General features: G+C 45.7%; 1 protein-coding gene across 1 annotated transcript in view; it reads left to right on the top strand.

The window, feature by feature from the left end:
* The first annotated feature begins 19,873 nt into the window (after positions 1-19,873).
* Positions 19,874-23,392, top strand: part of SNTB1 (syntrophin beta 1) — a 110,295-nt gene continuing 106,776 nt past the window's right edge. Inside the window, exon 1 of the mRNA XM_048286253.1 lies at positions 19,874-20,477. Coding sequence (XP_048142210.1) covers positions 19,955-20,477 — 523 coding nt within the window. The 5' untranslated portion in view covers positions 19,874-19,954. The remainder of the gene's footprint in view (positions 20,478-23,392) is intronic.

The raw sequence follows: 23,392 nt of genomic DNA, 5'->3' as shown, positions 1-23,392 counted from the left end.
CAAATTCTACCGGAATAAAATCCTCAGGATTTAGCCATTTTGACAGCCTGACTATGGCATTGTAAGTTTGAGATAAAAGCTAAAATTATGTGGATGTAATCCATATAAATGATGTAATAACAGATGCAGGGAAAATAAAGGCAGAAGAAGAAACAGAAAAATCTCTGGGCTGTTCTCCAAGAGAATTCACTGTGAATGAAGCTATTACAGGAAAACAGAATTAAATGTGACAAATACATACTTTAAAACACTAGGAAACTGGAAGAACAGAAGTGTCAAGAAAAATAACTGAGATGAAAACATCGAAAAGGAGCTGTTAAAACCACCTCTGCTTTGCTGCAAGGGTGTCTATTTGGTCTTCCTGTACCTATTGCAACATGGATGATAATGTTTGCTCCCTGGATGGGAGTTGCAGAAGACAGACATGTGGAATTTCCCAGCCATCTTCAGGGCATCAGCCTGCCTCACTGCTTCTTTTTATTTTTTATAGACAAAGTGTGGATTAGTAACTTTGCATGCTTGAAATTGCCAAATTTAATCCACAGGGCCCTAAATCCATACATATTACACAGCATTACAAAGCCCTTCTTCTTTACAAGAGTATGGTGGTGTTTTCATTCCAGATGACTTACAGTAAGTAATTAAAGGGATCATTAGCAAAGAAGTGTACCAAAATCCTTAAGCCTCTCGTGAGCAGTCTGCTTTCTTATCAAGTGAAACTGACGCTGCCACTGCCCCATTTAATGTAGATTGTTTTGAGCATGTGCCATATTTTCTTCCTAGACTCAAAACCAAAACATCTGATTAGATCTGAGTGTCTCCATCTTGCTTGAGTAATGAGACTGTACTTAAAAAAATTGACAGCTTCATCAAGGACTTCCTGAGTTACAACTTTGGGTACACCACACATTTTTTCATTGTGGCAGTGAAGTACGATCAGCTTTGTCTGCTCAGAAGCTCTTCAAGGCAGGAACGGGCTCCCTAAAAGTACATCCTGTACATAGCAAATAGGAGTTTCAACATAGTTTGGGCCTCCGGATGCTCCTGCAATGCAAACAGTAATAACTGAACAATCTGCTGATGTGATAATAACAGCGTCTGCCATTTGCCTTAAAATAGAAAATTACGGCCTTGTCCTGTGTTCGTGAGAAAGGAATGAACAATCACACTATCCTTGTCCTGCAACAGTACTGCCATGTGTCCCCATGCAATGTCTCACAGCAGTTTCTCTGACTTCTAAGGACCTCAAAACCAATAATCTTAGTCTACTGAAGTTACAAACCCCCTACTATTAGTAGTTTCTTCAGGGTAGCCTCTTTCAAGTGGTTGAACTGTGGAAGTAGCCCTACCACATCTCTCCACCCTCTCAGCTGGTGACAACCACGTTGTTGCCAAGGAGGGGCCATGGAATATTGACAGTGGTTGTGAATTTTCCAAATTCTTTTATGTCTCAGAGTTTTTACTTCCAAAGCAAAGACAAGTTATTCACTCCTCTACAAGTGTGATCAATAACTAGGCTGCATGAAGGTTTCTGGGCACAGTCCTGATCACAGCAAGGTGCCTGTTCAGGATTTATCCCTCTCTTTGAGACAGAGCAGCCCTAGCCTTGCTTTCATTCCTGTCCTCTTCTCTAGAATTATCTCTAGTGATCCTGTCTGATCCCCTTGCCCCCTCAAATTTAGTTTAAAGTCTCTCAACCAGCCCTGTCAAGCCATGGGGCTAGAATCCATTTGCCCCAATTAGACAGGTGACCCCCATCTGTCTCCAGCATGCCTGATGCCATATAGATCACCCTATGATTGCAAACCCCAAAATTCCACCAATGGTGCCAGTCTTGGGTTTTCCAGGTTTTTTTGGCATTCATTACTGCTTACCAAAGGAATTAAGAACACTACCTGTCTGTCCAACCAGGCAACCCAGGGCCTTGAAGTTCCTGGGGCTATCCTGGTACTTCTCTCATCAACCTCATCGCTGCCAACCTGGACAACAAGTAGGGGGTAATAAACAGAACAGGGGAGCTGAAAGTCAAACCCGTTTTCCAAGGTGGACTCTCCTACGCAGAGGGGATCTTCAGTGGAGAGGGTGAAAAGGAAGGAAGGTCTGCTGCTGACTGCATGACAGAAGGGACATTTTGCCCATGGAAATTGCCCTGTAGGGTTATAATCTAGTGCTCATTCGGACAATTTCAATGGCCACACTGCAAAATCTCCCTGCAGCAGCAAGGTCTGACTGATGGGATTTTGTACAGTGTTGAGGGGAAGTGAAAACTTTGAACCGTGACAAAATGCATTTATTTCTTAACTCAGGCAAAACACCCACCCGCTCCCACTCGACCCTGTCTGACAAAGTCCATGTTGTCCTCACTGAGGGTTTCAGCTGAGTAAAGACCCCGTGCAAGCTTTAGCTCCCAAAGAGGGAGGAATTAATGACAGGCACTTTTCAATGATTAACTCATACAGTTGATAGTCATCTCCCATTCCTGTAATTAAAGAGATAAAGGTGATATGGTTAATGAGTGCTTTAGCATGAGCTTAATTGCAAATCCTCTCATCAATGAAGTGATTTATTGAAACACTTGTGGAGGAGTGAATAACTTGTCTTTGTTTGGAAGTGAAAACTCTGAGACATAAAAGAGTTTGGAAATTCACAACCACTGTCAATATTCCTATGCAGCCCCTCCATATCCTAGATCTTGCACAGATACCCATTGGGTACCGAATATATTTCTGCAATTATCAGGCTTTGCATAATGAGGTGAAGGAGAAAAAAGAAAAGAACTGATATTAAATTACTAGTGTTATTTCATTCCTATTACTGTCTTTCTACTCTTCAGTCTGAAAAAACATGGTTCAAACAAATTCAGAGCAAACCTTTGAAAAATCAGTATTAGCTGTGTATAAGCCTTTGGGAGAAAAACTAATTTTTTTCCCGGTTCTCACAGAACATACGAGATTCACTAGCTGTCACATTATATCTTCAGAATATCTTCTAGAAGCCTTAAAAGGTCATTTGAACAATCTCTGGTCTGATGTACATTTGAAGTGACCAATAAAGCATATATTTTTCATAAAGAAAGCAATCTGGAAATGAAGGAAAAGTATCTCCAGGTGACCACCTCACAATAAAAAACTAAGCAGGAAAGTTTAGACAGATTTCTTTTCTGGAAACAGGCAGCGGTATTTATATTTGTTTTCTACCAAAGGCTATTCAAATAGCTTGGCTAAGAAAATTTGTGTCCTGGGGTGATGTTATGAAGTCCCTTCATTCCTTAACCATCCGCTCAATGCCCAAGGACGCTGTGCCTTCAGGATGGACCCGGGGGCGGGGCCGGAGCCGCAGGACCCGAGTGCGGGGCGGTTCAGCGGCTCAGCCCAGCGGCTCGGGGGCTTGGGGAGCTCGGTGGGGCTCGGGAGGGAGCGCTGGGAGCACTGTGCTGCTTTTCTGGGTTTCCTGCGTGTTCCAGCTAGCTGGGAAAAGGTTCTGTTGGTTTTTCTTGTTCTTTTTCCCCTTCCCTCCCCTTGCCTCACTGCCTCCCTTCCCTCCTCGCCGGTCCAGGGAGCCTGCGGGGGTGGCCCCGGCTGGTCCGAGCCTGCGTGTCTGTTCCCTCTCTGGGAATTTGTTGTATTTTGAGGGGTTTTTTTCCTGTTCTACCCTGTTTTGTTTGGTGTTAATAAACAGTTTGGTTTTTTCCACTTTCGCTGCTGTGACCCACTTGTCTTACGTGGAGGAAAAGGGGAGGCCCTTTTCCCTTTGGAGGAGACACTCACTCCAGAGTGTTTCCTCCTGAAGTTTTGTCTCCAAAACCGAGACAATTTGTTTGAACACATTCAACCTGTGAGCTGCTTGCAGACTGAACATTTATTTCTGGTATTCAAGCTCTGTCCTTGGTCCACTAAGATACATGATATTGATTCCTTTTCCTGACTGGAAAACTTAAAATCTGCAAACTTTTACTATTTCTATTCAAAACAGATTTGATTTTTGTCACCAAAATGAATAAGAGCCATGATTAAACAAGTCCTGTCTGTGAGCTCAGGCTGCAGGCTTTGTCACGCACCTGTCCACACACAAAAGTCTCTTCACAGAAATGGCCATGAAAAGTAGGTGGTCTGAGTGAGAGCAGCCACCTGGAGCCTCCCAATTAACCCTGGCCAAAGACAGGCTTCCAAAAGCCTACTGAGAAATGGCAAAAATGCCAGTGGTTAAACTTGTATCCCTCGTACGGGAAATCAGGACAGCACTTACATGGAGGAGTTCAATTCAATCCAGACTGGAATTTTTGAGAAAAAATGAGAATATATCCAGCACAGATACTGGAGCAGTTTAAGGCTATTGCACATAAACTGCAATACAAAACTCTGTACAAAACTCCAACTGAGCCAGTATCCTTAAACCCCCTGAAATCATTATAGGAGATACATATGACCAATGCCTTTTTTTCTAAAGAGAAAGAAAAGGGAACATGACTGAACTGAGCAGTGGATGCTGATCTGAAATGGAAGAAAAAAAAGGGGAAAAGTTTAAAAAAAAGCAAGGGGATGTTTCACCAAAACCTTTCATCTATTGCAAGCAGCAGAAGCAGAGCCTACTGCCTTCAGCATCAGGGGATGTGGTTGGCCTTGACCTGATTTAACACTGAACCCAGTGCACCAGCTGCAAAACCAAGGCTCAGAGCTGGGGCTGCAAGTGGAGTTTGGGGAGGCACTGACTCCAGCCCAGCACCTCCATATTCCCGCAGGACATCTGCTTGTGGAAGACCACTAGTAACCTCCTCTGTCCCATCTTTGTCTTTCCCTTCTCTTCAACTTCTTGTGAAAGTTAGAGCCTTTCCTGGTTTAATAATGCGAGAAACAACCCTTTCAAAGCATTTAATTAAATGCTTTTAATCACTTGGAGGTTGCAGGATTTTCTGACCTGTAAAAGTATGAAAAAGGGGAAAAGAAGCATGTGACTGTCCTTTGACTAACATACACAGTAGTCTGGGACAGATGTCTCAGCAAAAAAAGGTCGAGCGATACTCCTTTCACTTCACTAAAAGGCATTTCACTAACCATGGCATCCACCACTGCAAAATGTCACCAGCCACAGTGCCCAGGGCTGAGCTGCTAGGTACAGCACAAGCTGTAACAATAACCAGAAAACAATAAACCAGGGGAAAAAAAGCCCTCTACTTTTTTTCTCTGGAGCCCATGGTCCCAGCCAGAAGCTGCTTGCTATAGAAACAGCAGCTGACAGCTCCTACTTCTTGATCCTGCCTCCACAGATGCTTCACTGCACAGACCTTAGCAAGCTGCTCAGCCTTTCTGCACCTGTCATTTTTCTTCATTTCTTAAATTTTAATTTTATTTCATGCCCGTGCTCCCCACTGTAAAAGCCCTGCACTACCCTGCTCATCCTCATCAGAATGCCCCTCCATGGCAGATGAATATCAGTGTTCCTGTTTCAATACGATGGAGAAATTGAAGCATGGAAATTAAATTACTACTCCACAGTCTCAGACCTCTCTGAATCAAAGCAATATCTTTTTGGTTTGTAGAAGTGTCCTCTGGCTACAAGATCATTTCTTTCCATCTAGTTCAGAGATAATAATATCTCTGTAACTAATCCTCATGGTTGTTGTTGTGAGAATCCTCTGTTCATTGTGTTGAAAATCTAAAGCAGTATAAAATATATTACTGATTAAAGATATATTACTGGTTAAAGTCACAGTGAAGGTGGAAAATGGGAGTTATTCCTCTTAATTTTTAGGTTTTCATCAGCAGCAACATGACATGCCTCCTGGACCCTTGCCCTCCATTTTGTTATTGCTATAATGCTTTTCCAGAGGAACTGCACAGGTGGACACTGCTCAAGGAGAAGACATTAAAAGATAAAGTGTTATTCAGAACAGGAGTGGACCATCACAACGATGTAAATGTTTAAGATACAGACAGAAGAAATGCATGTGATCAACTGGAAGGGACAGTGGAAAATTTCCATTGATTTGAAGTAATTCAAGAACAATGTTTCCATAGTCAAGAAAATCCTTTCCTGTCCTTCCCTGCTGAGTCCTTCAAGGGTTAAACCATCAGCACAGTTCTGCCAATAGGACCAAATTCCAGGGACCTTGTGTAAAACCCTGGGGATCCAAAATATTAGAGGCAATGGTTTCAAAATCAAGGAGGGCTGAGCTGTACCAAAATGAAGAGATGAGGGAAGAGACTGGAGCTCTGATTGGTGATTTTTAGATCCCAGACTAGAAATGACCCAGTGTTTTTCCAGATGTCAGCCAGCACCTGGACCTGCTTACAGCAGCCTGCTGTCCCTGTGGCCAGGGAGGGGCCGATTTTTGCATAAAATGTGGAGAAAATCAGGCAACTTGGTGTACAGATAGCAAGCAAACAAACACACAGGAGGTAATGTGAATTTGCTTTTCTTGTCAAATGGTGTAAAAATTGGCCTTTAAGACAGAGAGGTGTGTTAAACTTGGCTCAGAGTTCAAGACAGAGGTTTGTCATGTTTATGGCTAAAGTTTTTGCTGGCAAGAACTATGTTGTTTAAAAGCATGAAGAATTCATACCCCCAAACAGCATTCTATATTTGTATAGAATGTCCTTTAATAACACAAGTAATAAGTTATTTCACGGGAGATTGGACTTCTTTTTTTTGTTCTTCTCACTCCCCTCCCTTATTTCCCAAGTATTTCATTATGGCCAAGTACTGTCTTAGAATAAGAAAGTGTACAGGGACCTTGTATGCACCAGGGGAAGTTTGCCAATCAGTTGAACCATGTAGACATGCAAATCCTCTTAGTGGAGACACAGTTTATAAAGGCAAAGGAGATGTATATCTAAATGGCCTGCTCAAAACAGCAAACTCCTTCTAATGTAGACAAAACTACTGTTTATTTTGTTATTCTGATAAGCACTAGTGATAAAATACTGAAGTATTAAATTTGAAGATAATAAAGTTTGGCCTCTGGTTGCTCTGCCACTTGACAGAAAAAATCTAAGAGATGCCAATTAGGACGAAAAAAAATCAGGCACCAAAATGAGTTAGATTCCAAACAGTTGCATCATGGATGAGATAAAGCCTTTCATCATTTTTGGAAACTTCCCTTTTCCAATTAGAGAATACAGCTGCTCGAATAGTGTCGTGTCTGTTCAGCAAGCAGCAGGCACAATGTGTAAGCACTTGTAGCATCAATAGGGACCATTGTTCAGAAAATATTGCCATTGAAATCTTGTAAATGTGAATATAATTAACTTACCATTCATCTCTTGCTGTCACACTCTGTTTATTTTACTGCATTGTCTGAATGAACGCGCAGCCTCTCATACGCTCATAGGTCCCATTTCACCTAACAAATGTCTGATTGTATTCGCTGATCTTCCCTTCCTCCCCGCCAGGCTTCCTGCAGAGATCAGGGCATTAATGAAACCCCTCCCCAAGCTGTCCTTTTCCTGCCAAGAATGTAATGTAAGGCATAATTCTTCTTTTTGTTATTCTGTGCAAAGCCCTTTATATTACTCTTCTACTCAAGGAACAAAAGACACAGCAGAGGAGAATCAAAGGATCACATTCTTTCAGGTAATGGCACGTTTCTGCTGATTGGTTAGTTGGTTCTTGCTACCAAACATAGTAACCTGTCAGATCCCTGAAGAAGTTAATCACCGCTGACTAACTACACTCTGTTCTGAATTAGGAGTATCATGAAACAACACAGGTTGACACAACCAATATTCTTTAATCACTTCGTATCTTTTATAGCCTCAACCTTCCAGCTTTCCCATGGTGTTCTTGAAGATTTAAAACATTTTTGTCTGTAATGAAGAGAGTCTCATTCTCTTATTGACAGTACATATGCATCTCCCTTTTAATTAATTTTAGCACTGTAGGATTTACAGTACAGAACTACAGATACCACAAAGAAGGTTGCATGTGTGTGGGAACAAGTGTGTGTGTATCTGATGGAACGCTGGGAAAGGTCAGGAGAAAGTTCTGTATGAGCTACTATGACTTCTGCCTCTAATGCTGCAGCTTTTTTTAATCCTACTGTTTTTATGGGACCCTTATCAAATCCCATTATATGAGTGGGAATCTTACAATGCACTTCAGTGGGACGTCAGTTAGATCCACGTCACTAAACAGCGTTGACAGGCAATCAGTGTGGTTGTATCTATCACTTACTCATTTTCCAGTATTTGCTAAAAATAGGAGAGACACAGCGGAAGTGCACTGGAGTGTGCTCTGCTGTCCTGCTGTCTGCAGAGAACAAGCTGACATGGCTAGGAAAGCACAGGTCTTTCCTGGCTCTATCTTCCCTTCAGCTAAGTCAGAGTCACAAAATCACAGAACTGCTGGAGGTGTCTAGTCCAGCCTTCTGTTCAGAGCAGGGCTAGGGCCAGTGCAGCTCGCTCAGGGCTCTGTCCAGTTGATATCTACAGTATCTACAAGGATGTAGATTCACAATCTTTCTGGATCACTGTTTAAATATTTGACCATCCTTGCTGGGTTTCCACCCTGCCCCTTAGGAATCCTTACATCAATTTCCCACATTTCAAGTTGTGCCCATCACTTCCATGGGCACCCCAAGAGGAGTCTGTATGTGTCTACTCTACATCCTCCTATCGGGGGGCTGTAAACTGCATTAAGAACTCCCTGAGCCTTCTCCAGGCTGAACAAGCCCAACTCTCTCATTTTCTCCTCCTTACAACAAATGCTTCAGCCCCTGACCATCTCAGTGAATCTCTGTGGGACTTACTCTGGTTTGTTAATGTTTTGCTTGCTCTGGGGAGCCCAAAACTGGTCACAATGCTCCAGATGCAGTGTTAAAGATGCTAATTAAAGAGGCTAGAAATCACTTTCCTCCTGCTGGCTACTGTTTTGGTAACACAGCCCATGATGACATGGTTACAAGGACACACTCCAGCTAGACTCCCAGGTCTTTCCTGCAAAGCTTCTCCCTAGTCGGCCCCCAGCCTGTCCCGGTGCAGTGGGTTATTCTGGTCCAGTTGCGGGAAAGTGCACTGACATTTGCTGAACCTCACGAGCACCTGTCAGCTCACCTCTCCAGCCTGTCCAGCTCCCTCTGAATAGCAGCCCTGCTCTCCAGGTTATTGACTGCTTGTCCACAAACTCACTGAGAGTGCACTTTATCCCCACGTGCCATTAATAAAGACATTAAACAACGTTGGCTTCAACATCAATGCTTGAGATACACCACTAGTAACTGGCTGACAGATATTCCAGGTCATGGATCACTAATAATCTAATTTTCCACCCCCCTTGTCATCCATTCATCCAGTCTGTATCTCAGCACTTAGGCAATTTTAATGAATAAGTGATCATGGGCAACACAGGGAAACCTGCTGTATACAAAGATGTATGGGGAAAAAAATTATGGTGTTGTAGGCCAGGAAAGCACAGAAAGGGAATTTTCTTTATTTAAGATTTTATACTCCCTTTTGCTACACTCATCTGTTGGACAGTGGTGTTCCCTTCAAAGCCCCTCGGAAGTCAAAGTATTATTTCAAGAAAATTAGTATGAACCTTGAATTTTCTTTTTCTACTGGGGAAAACCTTCTAAGACTAATTCCAAGGATCAGAAGAGAAGCATAAATCCTCCGTGTTTCTTAATTACTGAGTTTCAACAAAAGCTGGCACATTTCTTATTCAAACATGTTAATGCACTGAGCCCAGATGCAAGGGCAGTTCACCACAACCAAAGTTGGACTTCAAAGAGAATTGAAAAGTGGTACAGTGACCAGGACAGATGCATTTATAGTCTCCCTGCCTTTCCTAACTCATTCTTAAACACACTGAATGGGTTGTCTTAAAAACAACCCCCAAGAAACTCTTGCAGCAAAATGATGGAAACAGAGATTTTTGTCTTGAGTTTGCCACTAAAACTGACCTAAAAGAGAGTGCAGAGACAGATTCTCGCTTCCAGAATCTCTGGTTCTTGTCCTAGGGTTTCATTTGTGACTTGGAAGCAATTTAAAATGCCAGATTTCCAGACCTCCTGCAATGGAGCCAGAAGCCCCATGTGCTTGTGAGCAATGGAATTTAAGTTATAGACATTCAAGTGTGTCCTATAGCTACTACTATGGTGCTGCTGGTGTCAGGGCTGCATCTGGGTGCACACCCTGCACATTTAGACCTTGGTTCCCTGGGTGGTCCCAGAGGTCTCAGGTAGTCTCTGCAGAGGTGACACAAGGGACTGATCTCAGACCAGGCGATTGCCTGAGCTCCTGGACATCCTCACAGTAAAGTCTTTGGCTAATTCCTTCAGGAGGAATTAGATGGGATTACTTATGGGAATTTTGAACAGACCCAGAGATTCCCTCTGGCAGATGCTGCTGTACCTAGATCATTTTATAGACACTATTGAATGTGTTGATGTGTTCTTATATGGGATGGCAAATTTGGCTGTGCTAGGGACTTCCCCAAGCAGTACCTGCTGCAGAACTGACAAACTTACACATTGATGAGATACTTCTAACTACTCACTAGAAATTTTTCCTGCAGTAGCAGAAAAGGTCATGCAGAACAGCCTTCTGCACACAGTAAAGGTAAACAGGGGATGTTTTGCTTACGGTTTAAGAAAATCTGTAGTAGATTGTATAGGACTGCAACACAGCTGGACTAAAGGAACTGAGCAGGATGGTGATTCAGGAAGAAGACCTGATCCAGGAGAAGACACTGTTGCAGGGACCCTCACAACAACCACTTCATTTGCCATGTGGATAGTGAGCCACACAACCCATCCAAGAGACGTGATTTCCCACGCGAGCATTACCCTAAGCCAAGAGCCCAGTAAGATAGAGATTTTCTTAAGGAAACAAACACTCTCCATGAGACAACAGATGTCTCACATTTGTTGTGCAGATGTTCAAGGCTTGAAGCCTTAGAGCTCTACGGTTATCCCCATCCAGACCTTCTGGTCCATTACTGCCCCAGGGACCATGGGAGCCCTGCAAATGTCAGTGAGACATGAACGCTCAAAGCTGCTGGCCTGTCTGCAGAAGGGCATGCAAAATTATGTGAGTCTTGGGTCTTTAGGAGCTGGGGGTGTCTGGTTTGTAAGAGAGCATTTACAGCTGTTTAGATCTATAAATGTTCACACTGATTTCACAACTGCTGCCACAACAGGGGGCCCAGAGATTTTCCTGGCAGTGAACGGAACTGGAATGCAGTATTGTACGAACAAAATGCTAAAAAAAAAAAAATTCTGCCACCAAATAATGTTGGTTTTCAGTAAGCTGTAGCTGTCACCCTCAGACTGAGCAGGGGAGAGCTTGAAAGACTAGCAGGAGTCAGACATTTGACTACTGACCAACAAGTGGATCTTCACTCTGCAGAATGTGGTGCATGTCCCCATTCAAGTGCTTCTCCAGGCCCTAACACTAAACCTCAGGACTCACCCTCCACTGCCTTGGACTAGTGGTATTGATCACCACATGGGCTCTTCCATGAGGCTAGAGTTGTTTTTCCACACTGCTCCCAGCTCTGCTTGTTGCAATTCCCTACATTTATTCTAACCCAGCCTTAAAACAACATGAAAGAGTCTGGATTAAAAAAATAAATTCATTCCCATAGGCTCAAAACAGCACTATCTTTAGGAATTTTGTGTTCTCTGGCCAAGTATATACTACAATTATACAAGCTTATCACTGTTATCATGAATTCATTTTTACTTTTATAGTAAATGTACAGCAATCTTGCTTTTACTGTTATGTTTTAATAATGGATTGCCACCCAGAAAAAATCAGAGTTGCTGTAGGCAACTGGGAAGCAGTCCAGAGTTACCCTCCTGTGTGTTCTTGGTGCTGGATTTCAGAGGCTCATGCTTATTTGTCTCAGTTCAAATCTAGTGAGAAAGTTATTCTGTATTTGCATTAGCATAAAAAAGCATATTTTGCTAAAATCACCCCCTTCTCCCCACTGTTCTTCGTCTAATTATATGTGGTAGAACCAGATTCCCAGAGGAAGTATACTTGGCTAAATAACTGTGCTGACTATCCCACCAATTGTTAAACACATTGTGCAATTTCTGTTACTACCTTCATTTTAACAACCTATTTTTAATTTATACTATATACATGCTAAATAAAACCCCAATATTTCAAAACCCACCCAGTCTTTGAAATTAAGTTTTCCATTAAGTGTGTTTCAGCACAGTCTAACCAATATCACCTACCAAAAGACCAAACTCCTTATAAAAAGATGCAAAAAATTCGCTTTCATTATAATACCAATTTTAAAAAGGATTCAGTCTATTCCAGAAGATTAGTCAATGTGTTCCAAACTAAATATGGGTTTTAATTCTGGAGTAGATATTAGTTCTGGGTTAAAAATACAAAAATAAATCTGGTTAGTATGTCACATCTATTAGTCATGTACTAAAAAGCTCCAACCACCAAGAGCTTTCCAGCTAGCTAGACTCTTTGGGCAGAAGCAGTGGCAGTGGCCACAGTGACGGGTCCACAGTATGGATAGGGTGGGGTAGGGTAGGGTAGGGTAGGGTGGGGCAGGGCAGTCTGTTCCCTCATCACACCACTGAGAGTGTGCACAGTGTGGAAGACGTAAAGGGGATGTGGTTTGGCAGTACTGGGTGGTGAAGAAGATACTACATCTAGAGGTTCCTGCATCCTCTGTGACTTTTTCACCCTTTAATTTCATCTTGAATATTGAGAAGTGCCATTGTGTAGCTCATATGATAATTTCCATTAAAGAAAGTTAAGGTACTTTAAAAAGAAATTCAGTATTATTGTATCCATTAATGGATAGAGAGCTAGGATAAAAAACAAGGATTTGTCCATCAACAGTGGCTGTCGGAGCTTGCAGGCCAGGGCTTATACACAGGAAAATACTGACATAAAGACAATCCACAACCAACCAACCAAAAACCTTTCTTGATGAATCTTTCAGAAGGATGGGAAAAGGGCTCAAACATCTGTCCTAGAATGCACTGTACACCAGGTGGGATTAACAAAGGATGCTTAAATGTCACATAAGCAGTGCCACTTAGTTTTCAGTGTCAAATACCTTCACAGATTCTTAAAATGGAACTTGAAGCAACTTTGTCTGTGATTTGTAAATATGGTGGGTTTACCTCCAATAGAAGTATCTGGTTTTACAAAGAACTGTGGTCCACTTTACAGTCATGGCAGCAAATGTGTGTAAAGGATCTGCTCCTGCCCTGCCTTGCTTGAGTCTGCCCCTACATTTCTTTCAGGTGATTCCTGACAATGGAAAGCTAACTCAGTCAGATTACACTAAAATAAGAACACACTTCCAACATTTTCCTCCTAGACCTGCCTTATAATTTGGTCTGTCATTAATGCCCCAAATGTGATGGTTCCTTCCCATCTTGATTACCTGTAGATCCTTTGTGTCTTATTTCTAGAGCACGAGAGAACCATCCAAGAATGAAAAATATAGTGAGGCTGATTCTCATTTCTCTGAGATCAGTGTTCCCTTGCCCTCCCTAGACTTACACCTGATTTACAATGCTGTGAGAAGACAACTAGCACAGATATCACCTGAAGCAAGAGATGCAACTAAGCCATTGCAGAGCTCAAAACTGAAACAAACAAACAAACAAACAAACAAAGGCAATGCCACACACACATGCAAAATAATATAACAGTATTACAGAAGACTTGGAGGTGAGCATTCCACTGACAGTTCAGTACTCTCTTGTCCCTTGGTGAAGCACGCTTTCTGTGCAGCACAAGGTGTTTCTTGGGAAATCCATTACTTCCCCTCTGAACAAGTCTGCCCTGCCATGGGAGGGAGCAAGACCCCAGTTTCTGGTTTGCAGCTCACACTCACTGCCACGGTGCAGGGCTTGAAGGGGCTGCCTGAGCTCCTTGCCATCTCTGGTGATGGCAGTGAGAAAGCCAGGTGCTTCTGCAGCACAGAGAATCTCTCCTACTTGGAGTATCAAATTGCTACTCCCACGAGGACAGGCAGGTAGGGGAGCCTTGCTGAGGTCCTGGAGGGCTCCTAGAGAGCTCTTCTTTGGTAACCAGGAGGGCCATGACACTTTCCTCTCTTGGGCTTGGGGATGCCCCTTGGAGACAAACTTCTGCTGAAGTCACAGTGTGAGCTCAGCATCATCTCTGCAGGACCAATCTTGGAGAACAGCCTGTTTCCAAATTGCAGACTCCTCTCTTCATTTCCCTTCCGTCCGAACAAACCATCTCTGTTTCTCACCACTGTAATAGGTTGATTTACGGCCTTGGGAGTTGCATGGAAAGGGGGACAATGACCTTATTTCACCTGTGACAGGGTACCGCTGGAGCAAACTAGCTTTCCTAGCTGAACTACTTTCCACAAAGGAAACAAACACTTCTGGCACCTGCACAGCAGCCAGGCTCTCTCCTTCTGTGGGCAGCAGGCTTCAGGCACAGATGTCTGGTGAATACTGCAGGAGAAGTAAATATCACAGGGGATCCCAGGGCAGGAAAAGTCCAAAGACCTTGTGGACAGTGTGTTTCACAGGCACCATGGCAGGAGAGGAGTGGAAGGTGGGGCACCACCAAGTGAGACTTGCAGAAACGTACAGGATTGGTCAGGTTGAGGTCATGGGCATGAAATCATTGGGCTGTCAGGTCAGGATCACAAGGTTGTACCACACGGAACATCTCACTTCTACAACATTAAAAAAACACTAGGTTAAGACCAGGAAAGAACAAGATGGTAAAAAATGCTTTTGTGGTTTTGACACCCAGCCAGATTAACCTGTTTCTGATGAAAATGAAAACCAGAGCTCATACATGTTGCATGATATCTGGAGTTCCAGCACCTTTTTGATTATTTATTATATGTTCAAGAATTACTGCAATGCAAACCTCTGATCTTGGCATTTAAAACATCCTGTCCTTAGCTTGCAGAGTGAAGGGAGATCAGTATGCAAGAGCTAAGAAACTAATTCAAGAAACTGCAGGATCAAAGTAACTTGGAATGAAAAAGTTAAGAAACTAATGCACTGAAAGAGATCTGCAAAGCAAGTGAAGGACATAAAACCAGGAAAAACTCTGCTATAGTGTAAACAATGTAGCTATGAAACTTTATTTTCAGAGTCTTTTGAATTTAGTTCTTTCATAACATTTCTTAAAGTCAAGGCAAAAGTTTCTAGAGTTCTGAGCTTGATCCTGTCTATTTTAAAGTAATTTTAATGGTAGAAGGAACTAGACTCAGATCTGTGTGCACAAGAGACCTGAACACTTCTGGCACCCTCTTCTGCATTAACTTGTGCCAGAGCTGTATTTGCAGAAGGGAGACGTTCATTTGCATCCTGGCCCGTAACTCCATGGCTGTGGGAACATTTGCTCAGTTTGCCTAGTTAACATGTGACTCAGGTAGGTGCACATACAGATTTCACACACATACTTCGTTCATGTACACACAAGTAGCTTTCTGCTTTGAAAGACTGAATGCATAAAGCATTTGCTGGAAAACAGTTATGCATTCATTTTATTTTCAAATGCCATAATGTGTGGAAAAACCTGGATAACTTCAAACTAGGAAAAGAAAAACAAATGCTCTTGTAATTTGGAAAACAAACCATAAAGCAACCTCCAGGTTATAAAGATCTTCAGGCATTCTTGACATCTTCATAACCCCCACCAGCACCAATGAGCAATGATTACTGAATGCTGACTTTAAAGCAAGCAGGCTCCCTCAGCACTGAGGAAGGGAGGATTACTCCTGGGGATTAGGTGGGCTGCCTGCCCTCCACCAGCAACGCCTGTTGGAAGGCGTGACACAGGCCATGTGTGATGTCCCCCCACCATGAAACAGGGACATCTGCATCAGCACTGGAGCTTGCCCTGCTGCATCCCATCAGGCATAGACATAGGAGGGGCTGCCATGGGGGAATGAGTAGTTCAGGCATATTCCTCAGAAAGGAACTTAAACTTGGCTGCTGCAGTGTCTGGGATCACTCAAGGAGCTGAACTCCCTTCCAACTTTCTCATTACTTGTCGGGTTTCCAGCACTGGCCGTCCGACACTGGACTTCCTTCCTATCCAGATCCGTCTGCTGAGCTGGTCGGTGTCAGGGTAACAAGATGGGAATGTCATTATCCAGACCTGACTTTGTCCAACCTCCACCATCTGAAACATGTTCAAGGATCACAGTCCTGTTGTTTCCAATCTAAAGGAGTTTTGGCTGAGCTGGCTTTGAGCTGTTGTAACACTGATAATGCAAAAAAGGAAGAAGAATGAGATACTATAAGGGTTTGAGCATGTCCCAAAAGTCCTTCAAAAATTACACCTCTGCTATAGAAAAGCACAGACAGTCATAAAGAAGCCAGAGCTGTGGAAAAGTTCTCTTGTGTCCTTACCTTCTCTGTCTGTGAGGGGAGTGGGAGCTATGTTCCCCTGTCTGAGTGGTGAGCTTGCATATGTGGCCTTGCAATGATTTTGCTATCAGAAGGACAGTTTACTTACATAAGATGTGAACACTGACCTCTTTGCCTTAAAAGAGGGGGCAAACCCCCCAATAACAGGCAGCGTCCTCATTCTGTCTCCCGTAGCCTCTGTAGTGAAGCTGAGCCTCAAGAACATCCCCAGTGCCATACCCACAACCCTTTCTGCACAGTTTTTCTTGTATTTTTGTTCTTGCACGCACAGACCCCAAATCCCTTGATCTTGCTTGGACACCCAGGCAGTTCTTGCTGCACTTTATGACCTGGACATGCTTTGGTGCTCCTTGTCCTGGGAAGCAGCTTCTGTGTTTTTCAATGCCCTGACTTTTTCCAGTTCACTGAACTGCTTCTTCCATTTAGGCCCTTGACTTTAGCTGAGCCCATAGGCCCCTGCAGGTCAACAGCAGCTATTAGCATTATCTTGCCTAGCAATTTGTTTATACAGCAGGAGTGAAAGGGACACTAATCTAATTCAAGCATTTAAGCACTGCTAAAATACAAAAATCGAAAAATTATTTTTTGGCTTGTTTGAAAGACTCCTTTTTTCACAGCAAACTCTTTCAGAAGGACAGCTGATGGAGAGAGAGTTTTGCTAAGCTTTGTCTGTGCTGAAAGCCTTTCTGGTGATTAGAGATGGAAGCTTGGAAGTATTGAGTTCTTTGCCCATCCCACCACACATCCCAGCTTCCTTGCAGAGAGTCACACTGAACCCTGCAACTGCAGTGTGGGCATTTACAGATCATGTCAGAAACAACACTGTCAGGAAAAGTTTGTAGTTGAAATTAGGAATTTGCTTTCTACTATGCCCTGGAAACCATTAGGGACCAGCAGCTGACATTGGCAAAACTGAGCATCCAACAGCTGAACACCCAAATAAAACACCTTTTTTATCTTCTGTTTCTGCTCCTGCTGCATAAACCCAAATTTCAGATACTACCCCTGGAGGTGTGATTGGCAGACCTGAGGCAGGACTGAGGACAATAATGTTGGCAGGGGTACAAGCAGAGAAGTCTCAAGACACCTTTTCTTTCTCATCCTCAATTCAGCAGCCTAAAGTTGCTCTTGGGGTACAAAAAGACTCAGGGTACAGAAACCCAATTACAAGCCTGCGCTCCCAGGACAGGGAACACAGACATCAGGTATCAACTGCAGTGTCTCCAAGAGAAAAGACAATCTGGGACACTGCTTGCCTTGGGCCTCTGCCTTAGCATCTCTTACACTATCTTTAACTTTATTTTCAAGACTAAAACACCACCTCAGTTTTCTTTACAGATCCAAGGTGGGCAGAAAGGGGAAGGAAGAAGCAGTGAAGGCTGCTATAAAGTCTTTTTTGTACCAGGGATCCATATCTCAGATGCTGGCCCTCGAAAACTTTATTATTTACCTCTGTTGGAATGGGAAAGGAAAATAGCTGGAACAAGCACAGCTCTCAGAAGCATAAAGTGCAAGTGTCTAAATGAGCGAGTTCCATGGGAATCCCACTGGAGCACCAGACACACTCAGCAAATGTGGCCCAAACACACAGCGTGTTGAAGAAGTGTGAGGCATTAAACATTTACTTTCCTTTCTCTATTACTTTTGCACAACAGGACAGAAACCACCTGTATATCTCTTCCTTGTAAATTTTCTGAAACTACTTTAAAAAGATACATTTCCATTAGCAGCAGCACTGATCCTTTATTAATTCATGAAGAAGAAACATGAAATAATTGGTAAGAGCTGATCGCTTGGGAAACAGATGTCTGATTTTATAACTTGGCATGGTCACTTGGGCTTGAAGCTACACAGGAATGTGAGCACTATGACAACTGGCACTGTGATACCTGATTTTTGCAAGCCCATCCTTTCCCTTCCATCCTTCTCTCACCTACCTGAAGCTGCTGGAACTGAAGGAGCACATTCATTAACTATGCTTTGTACCTGGGAATGGGACCTACAAAAACCCACCAACCCAAACATCCAGGGTATTGTACCTGAGCTACCGAAATCAGCAAGGCAGGAATCAGCTGGAGAAAAGGGTGTGTTGCAGCCTACTCCTGTATATGGATTAGGTGCCTTGTTCAGGTTTAGCGGGACATGCTTCTTTTCACTCTGGATTCACAGCCCTGAAAACTTAATTATAGCTTTTTACCTTGCATTGATTAACATGAGAAATGAAGAGATCTCTCTTCCGTCTGCTTTTTCTCCACCCACCCATTATCCTTAAATAACCCATTGCCTGTGGATTCCCACTCTCTGTAGGTGCAGGGCTGCATTCCTACTGGGGAGGAGGGACCTGAGTGCAGCCTGGGTGAGGCTGCAGATGAACCAGGGTTGAGGCCTCCTTCTGCTGCCTTTTGGAGGGAAGGGAAAGTGCAGCTTAATGTAGCTTAGTGCAAGCAGCATGGTCTGAGAGACCTACTAGACCAAGACAAACTTGTCTGAGGATGATCCCATATGTAGGTCCCATCCCACGCTGAGGAGGTGAGTCCCAAGTTGCCCAGCCCACATTAACCTGGGACATGTAGGTGTAGCTGGAAGCAAACCCCCAGTGTCAGAAATGAATGGCATCACTTTAAAAAGGAACAAGATGCGGCACTTAGGGGCCCACATGACTCACATGTCTGAAATGATTGGGACTTAATAACTTCTACAGCTATCCCAGCCTCCACAAAGTGTTGTTCATACATACACCAAACGGTCCGGAATCACTGGAGCTTTCATTCCAGCTTAGGAAGGAGGCAGAGCTGCTCTGCAAGGAGCAGAAACAAAGGCAGTCCTGGAGGTGCTTTGTGTCTGTACATGCTGTGGGGCAGCACCTCCAGGCCTGCTGGGGACACCTCCAAAAGGCAATGTGAAAGCGTTGCCTCCTCTGATGCCCGAGCTGGAGCTTCGAGCCCCTTGTCAGGCACCCATTGTTTCCTCGGGGGGAAGGGAGCATGGGAAAAACTGCAAAATGGGAAATGTAGCCTCCACAAGCCTTTAAAATTTGTAACCAAATGGCATAGAAAACAATTACAATATGTGCAAAAGTATCCGTTACAAGCACTTAATACCTCCATCCTACAAAGTAGAGAAATAACTCGTATTCTACTTCCATACAGCTGAACTGTAAGTACCTTGGGGCCACCCGTTAGTTTTAATTCACTTTATAGAAAAAATCCCTGGGGAAAAAAAAAAAAAACAGAGCTGGGTTTTCCTTCTCTTCCCTGCCGTTGGTTTCCTTCAGCTCCCCGCTACACCCCGCTGCAGACGGCAGCTGCCGGGGCTGGCACCGCCAGATGCCGTCGCAGCCCGGGCTCGAGGGGAGCCGCGGCTCAGCGAGGGGCGTCCCGCGCCGTGTCCCCGCGGGAGGGGCGGGACACCCCCGTCCCACTCCGCCCGCGGGCGGCGCCGCCAGGTGCGCCCGCCCCGGCGCGGCCCCGGGGGGGCGGCCGCGGCTCCTCGCCCCACCCCGCCGCGCCGGGAGCTGCCGCCCCCCGGCTGAAGTCCGGTGCCGCCGCGCTGTGCCGTGCCGGGGGTGCCGTCACTCGGCGCTTCCAGCATGCTCCTAAGATGGCGGTAGCGGCGGCGGGCGGCGGCGGGGGCGGCCGGGCGCAGCGCAGCGGCTGGCTGGAAGTTTTGGTGCGGGAGCGCTGGCACAAAGTGCTGGCCAACTTGGGCGGCGAGGCGCTGGTGCTGAGCGGCGAGGAGCGCCCCGACGGCGCGGCCCACAACGGGCTGGGCGGCGATGGGACGGCGTGCCGCGGGGCCGAGGGCGGCGGGGGGCCGGCGGCGGTGCGCACCGCCTTCACCGACCCCCCCGAGCAGGTGCCCGAGGCCATCTCCAACAAGAAGCGGTGCGTGAAGGTGCTGAAGCAGGAGCTGGGCGGACTGGGCATCAGCATCAAGGGGGGCAAGGAGAACAAGATGCCCATCCTCATCAGCAAAATCTTCAAGGGGCTGGCGGCCGACCAGACCCAGGCCCTCTACGTGGGTGATGCCATCCTGGCCGTGAACGGCACCGACCTGCGGGATGCCACTCACGACGAGGCGGTGCAGGCGCTCAAACGGGCCGGCAAGGAGGTGCTGCTGGAAGGTAGGGGGAGGTCCGGCTGTGCGCGCCCCGGAGCGGGAGGCTGTGGGGCGGGGCGGCTCGGCAGCCCGAGAGGCGGCGGAGCCCAGCTTGGAGGCGAGGGGTGACCCCGCGCGTCCCGTGCTGCTCCTCCGGGCGTCTTTCCAGCGGACAGAGTTCACACCCCGTACCCCGCGCCGGGACGCCTGACGGCATGTGTTGTGGACACAGCCCCTCAGGAAGGGGCAAGCGGGATGCCGGGGAGACGGGCTTGAACTTTCGGCCCTTCTGTCTCCCCACAGCCCCGTCCGTGCGCGGTCGGTGGAGCCTCCGCAGGGGTCCACTCCTGGGCTGAGGCTCCCGGTGGGAGCCTGACCGAGCCTCCTCCAGGGTGAGGGGTCTTCTGGATCTGCCATCAGGACGTATTTGCATCTTTTCAGCCCAAGGAAAGTGGGGAGAGTTTGGTACTGTGAGAGGATGGGTTAAAGAGGTAAAGGACCCCCCCCCCCCCCCCGGCATTAGAGGAATGGCTTGGGTGACTTTGCCCTCGTCATCTCGAAACGCCCGACACCACCGTCTCTTCAGTTCCTCCTTCCACCACCCTACTCCCGACCAGGGATGGGGGGTGGGGGCAGAAGGGTTTAAATGAAGCGGGCGGTGCCTCACGGACTCATTGGCCATCCCTGCAAAGCAGCGCCTTTTCCTTTCTCAAAGGTGACTGAAACAGTTTCGTAAAAACTAGCCTTAGAAATTGAGCCCAGAGAAAGGAGCAGACGCTGGTGTGCGTGGAGGAGACGTAGAGGGAGGGTGTCTCCCCCGAACGGGACGGATGTTGGGGGGAACAAGTAGAAGCAGAGCCAGGTTCCCCCAGACCGCGAGTTCATGAGGAGAGAGGAGTGCACAGGCGTTCAGTCCCTGTCTTCTCACAAGGACTAATTTACTCGCTCCACCTGAGAGAATGAACAGCTTCAGAAATGCCCTTGGCGTGTGTTTGATAAAGTGATTACATATTTGCCCAGAAGTTAATTTAACCGGAGGTCAATGGCATCTGAGGCATGCTGCAGCGCTGCCTTCCCCTGTGCCATCGCTTTCCTGCGAGCCACGGGCACTCCCACCTCGCTGTACCTGTAGCCCTCTCGGTACCGCACCTTCACGTGTGTCTTTTTGGTGGTTATTTTGAGGAGCAAAGGAGGTGCTGCTGCCGGCTGGGAGGTGCAGCCAAGGATCAGCCGTGAGCAACCAACTATGGCATAAAGTTACAGAAAAAGTTTGAAAGGGAGAGAAGGTGAGAAATGTATTCCGCAGTAGTGTGTGCTGAGAAACTCTTGTTGTCCACGTGACAGTGAAAACTGGAGGAGTTAGTGCTCCATGAGGATTTAAGAAACTGAGGACGGTTGTGTCTCCTCTCCCTCTGTGCCCTGCAATACCTGCAGGACCGAAGTGCATCTTGTCTTCCCTCACTGCAGCTGACTTGATTACAGATATACCTCTGAAGCATTAGTATGAACTTCTCCGGGCAGTCTGAAGTGAGACTGTTGCATCTAATTTTTATCACTGATTTTTTTATGGAGTTTAAGGGCTTTCCGGGGTGCAGGCCAGGTAATGGCTGAGCTGTGCTGTGACCCAATGAGTAATGTATATAGTGCTTGCAACAGCCTCCCTCCCTCTGTGTAGTGCCTGCAGCAACAGCACCTGAGCCACGGTGCTGCTGCACGAGCCTTTAAAACCCCTCGGTTTTCTTCCTGGCTAGGAGTGAAGATGAAGCGGTTTTGGTGGGGACTCTAAGCACCCTCCTTCACTCCTGACATCACAGCTACCTGGCATTTCTTTGCTCCGTGCTGAGGTGCCTCAGTAGCTGTTTCTGCAATTGAATTTGTAATTTGTAAAACGAGAGTCTATTTCAATAGTCATCCCTATGTAAAGTTAGAATATTCTGACACTGCACTCAGTATTTTGTCCTGCCTTTCTCTTGCTATTTCAGCAGAGTAACCAAACCAAGCGTTGGCTCCAGCATTGCCCGGGAGGGCTGCTCCCTTCAGCGGGGACCCACTCTACATGAATGGCTTATGTAAACAGGCAGCTTAAAACAATTCTCTGTGATTCTATTGCCCACTTTGAAGCTCATTCTTCAGCAGCAGTCTAAAATGGTATTTTTATTACTAAAGGAAGGAAAATCCAAAAGTTCTTTTTACCCTTTAAAGTATAGAAGGGCAACACTTGATTTCCCTTTCTTTCCAGACAAAAGGTATTTGCCATTTCCTGACTTCTTAGAGAGCTACATATGACAAAAAGCAGTCAGTGGTGGGGCAGGGCAAGACCCTTGCGCAGCTTCTCTCTGGACTCTTTCTCCAACTCACAGAACAAAGCCAGCATGTGTTTCCAGGGTCAAAACGTAAGATTTACATTTTGAGGGAGATTTGTTTGTGACTTCCAGCCCAGGAAAGCCGAATTTGCAAGGGCATGGTAAGGTGTAAAGCACAAGAAACACCTTTCATGGTGCAGCAGGGCTCTGAGTATTGCCCAATGCATTGTGCATTCCTGGAAAGGGTCTTACTATTGAGTATTTCCTAGAGGTTATGGCAGGGAAGATACGGCTCAATACTCCCAACATCAGAGTGCCAGAGCCTGCTTGTTATATAGTGTCCTGCCTAAAACTGCTTGCTCAGTGAAATGAGGCATTTACCAGCTCAGCACTAAACTGTAGTCTCTCCTGCATTCCTGTGCAGGGAGGAAGGGAGTGGAAAATCCCTCCCCTGGCCTCTTCACCCTGTGTAGGAGGCAGGGCTGGCACCCGGGTGGGTGCCCAGAGGAGGAAGGTCTGTGAAGAGAAGGGATCATGCAGTGCTTCATTTTAACACTTGCGCCTTTTGCTGCATTGATCACTGTCTCTGAGCTGGTGGAAAGAGATTCGCTGAAGGGTTAGGGGTGGCGTAGCTGCA

This window comes from Corvus hawaiiensis, chromosome 26, assembly GCF_020740725.1.
Source record: "Corvus hawaiiensis isolate bCorHaw1 chromosome 26, bCorHaw1.pri.cur, whole genome shotgun sequence".
Taxonomy (NCBI): domain Eukaryota; kingdom Metazoa; phylum Chordata; class Aves; order Passeriformes; family Corvidae; genus Corvus; species Corvus hawaiiensis.
This window is presented reverse-complemented; position numbering and strand designations above follow the sequence as displayed.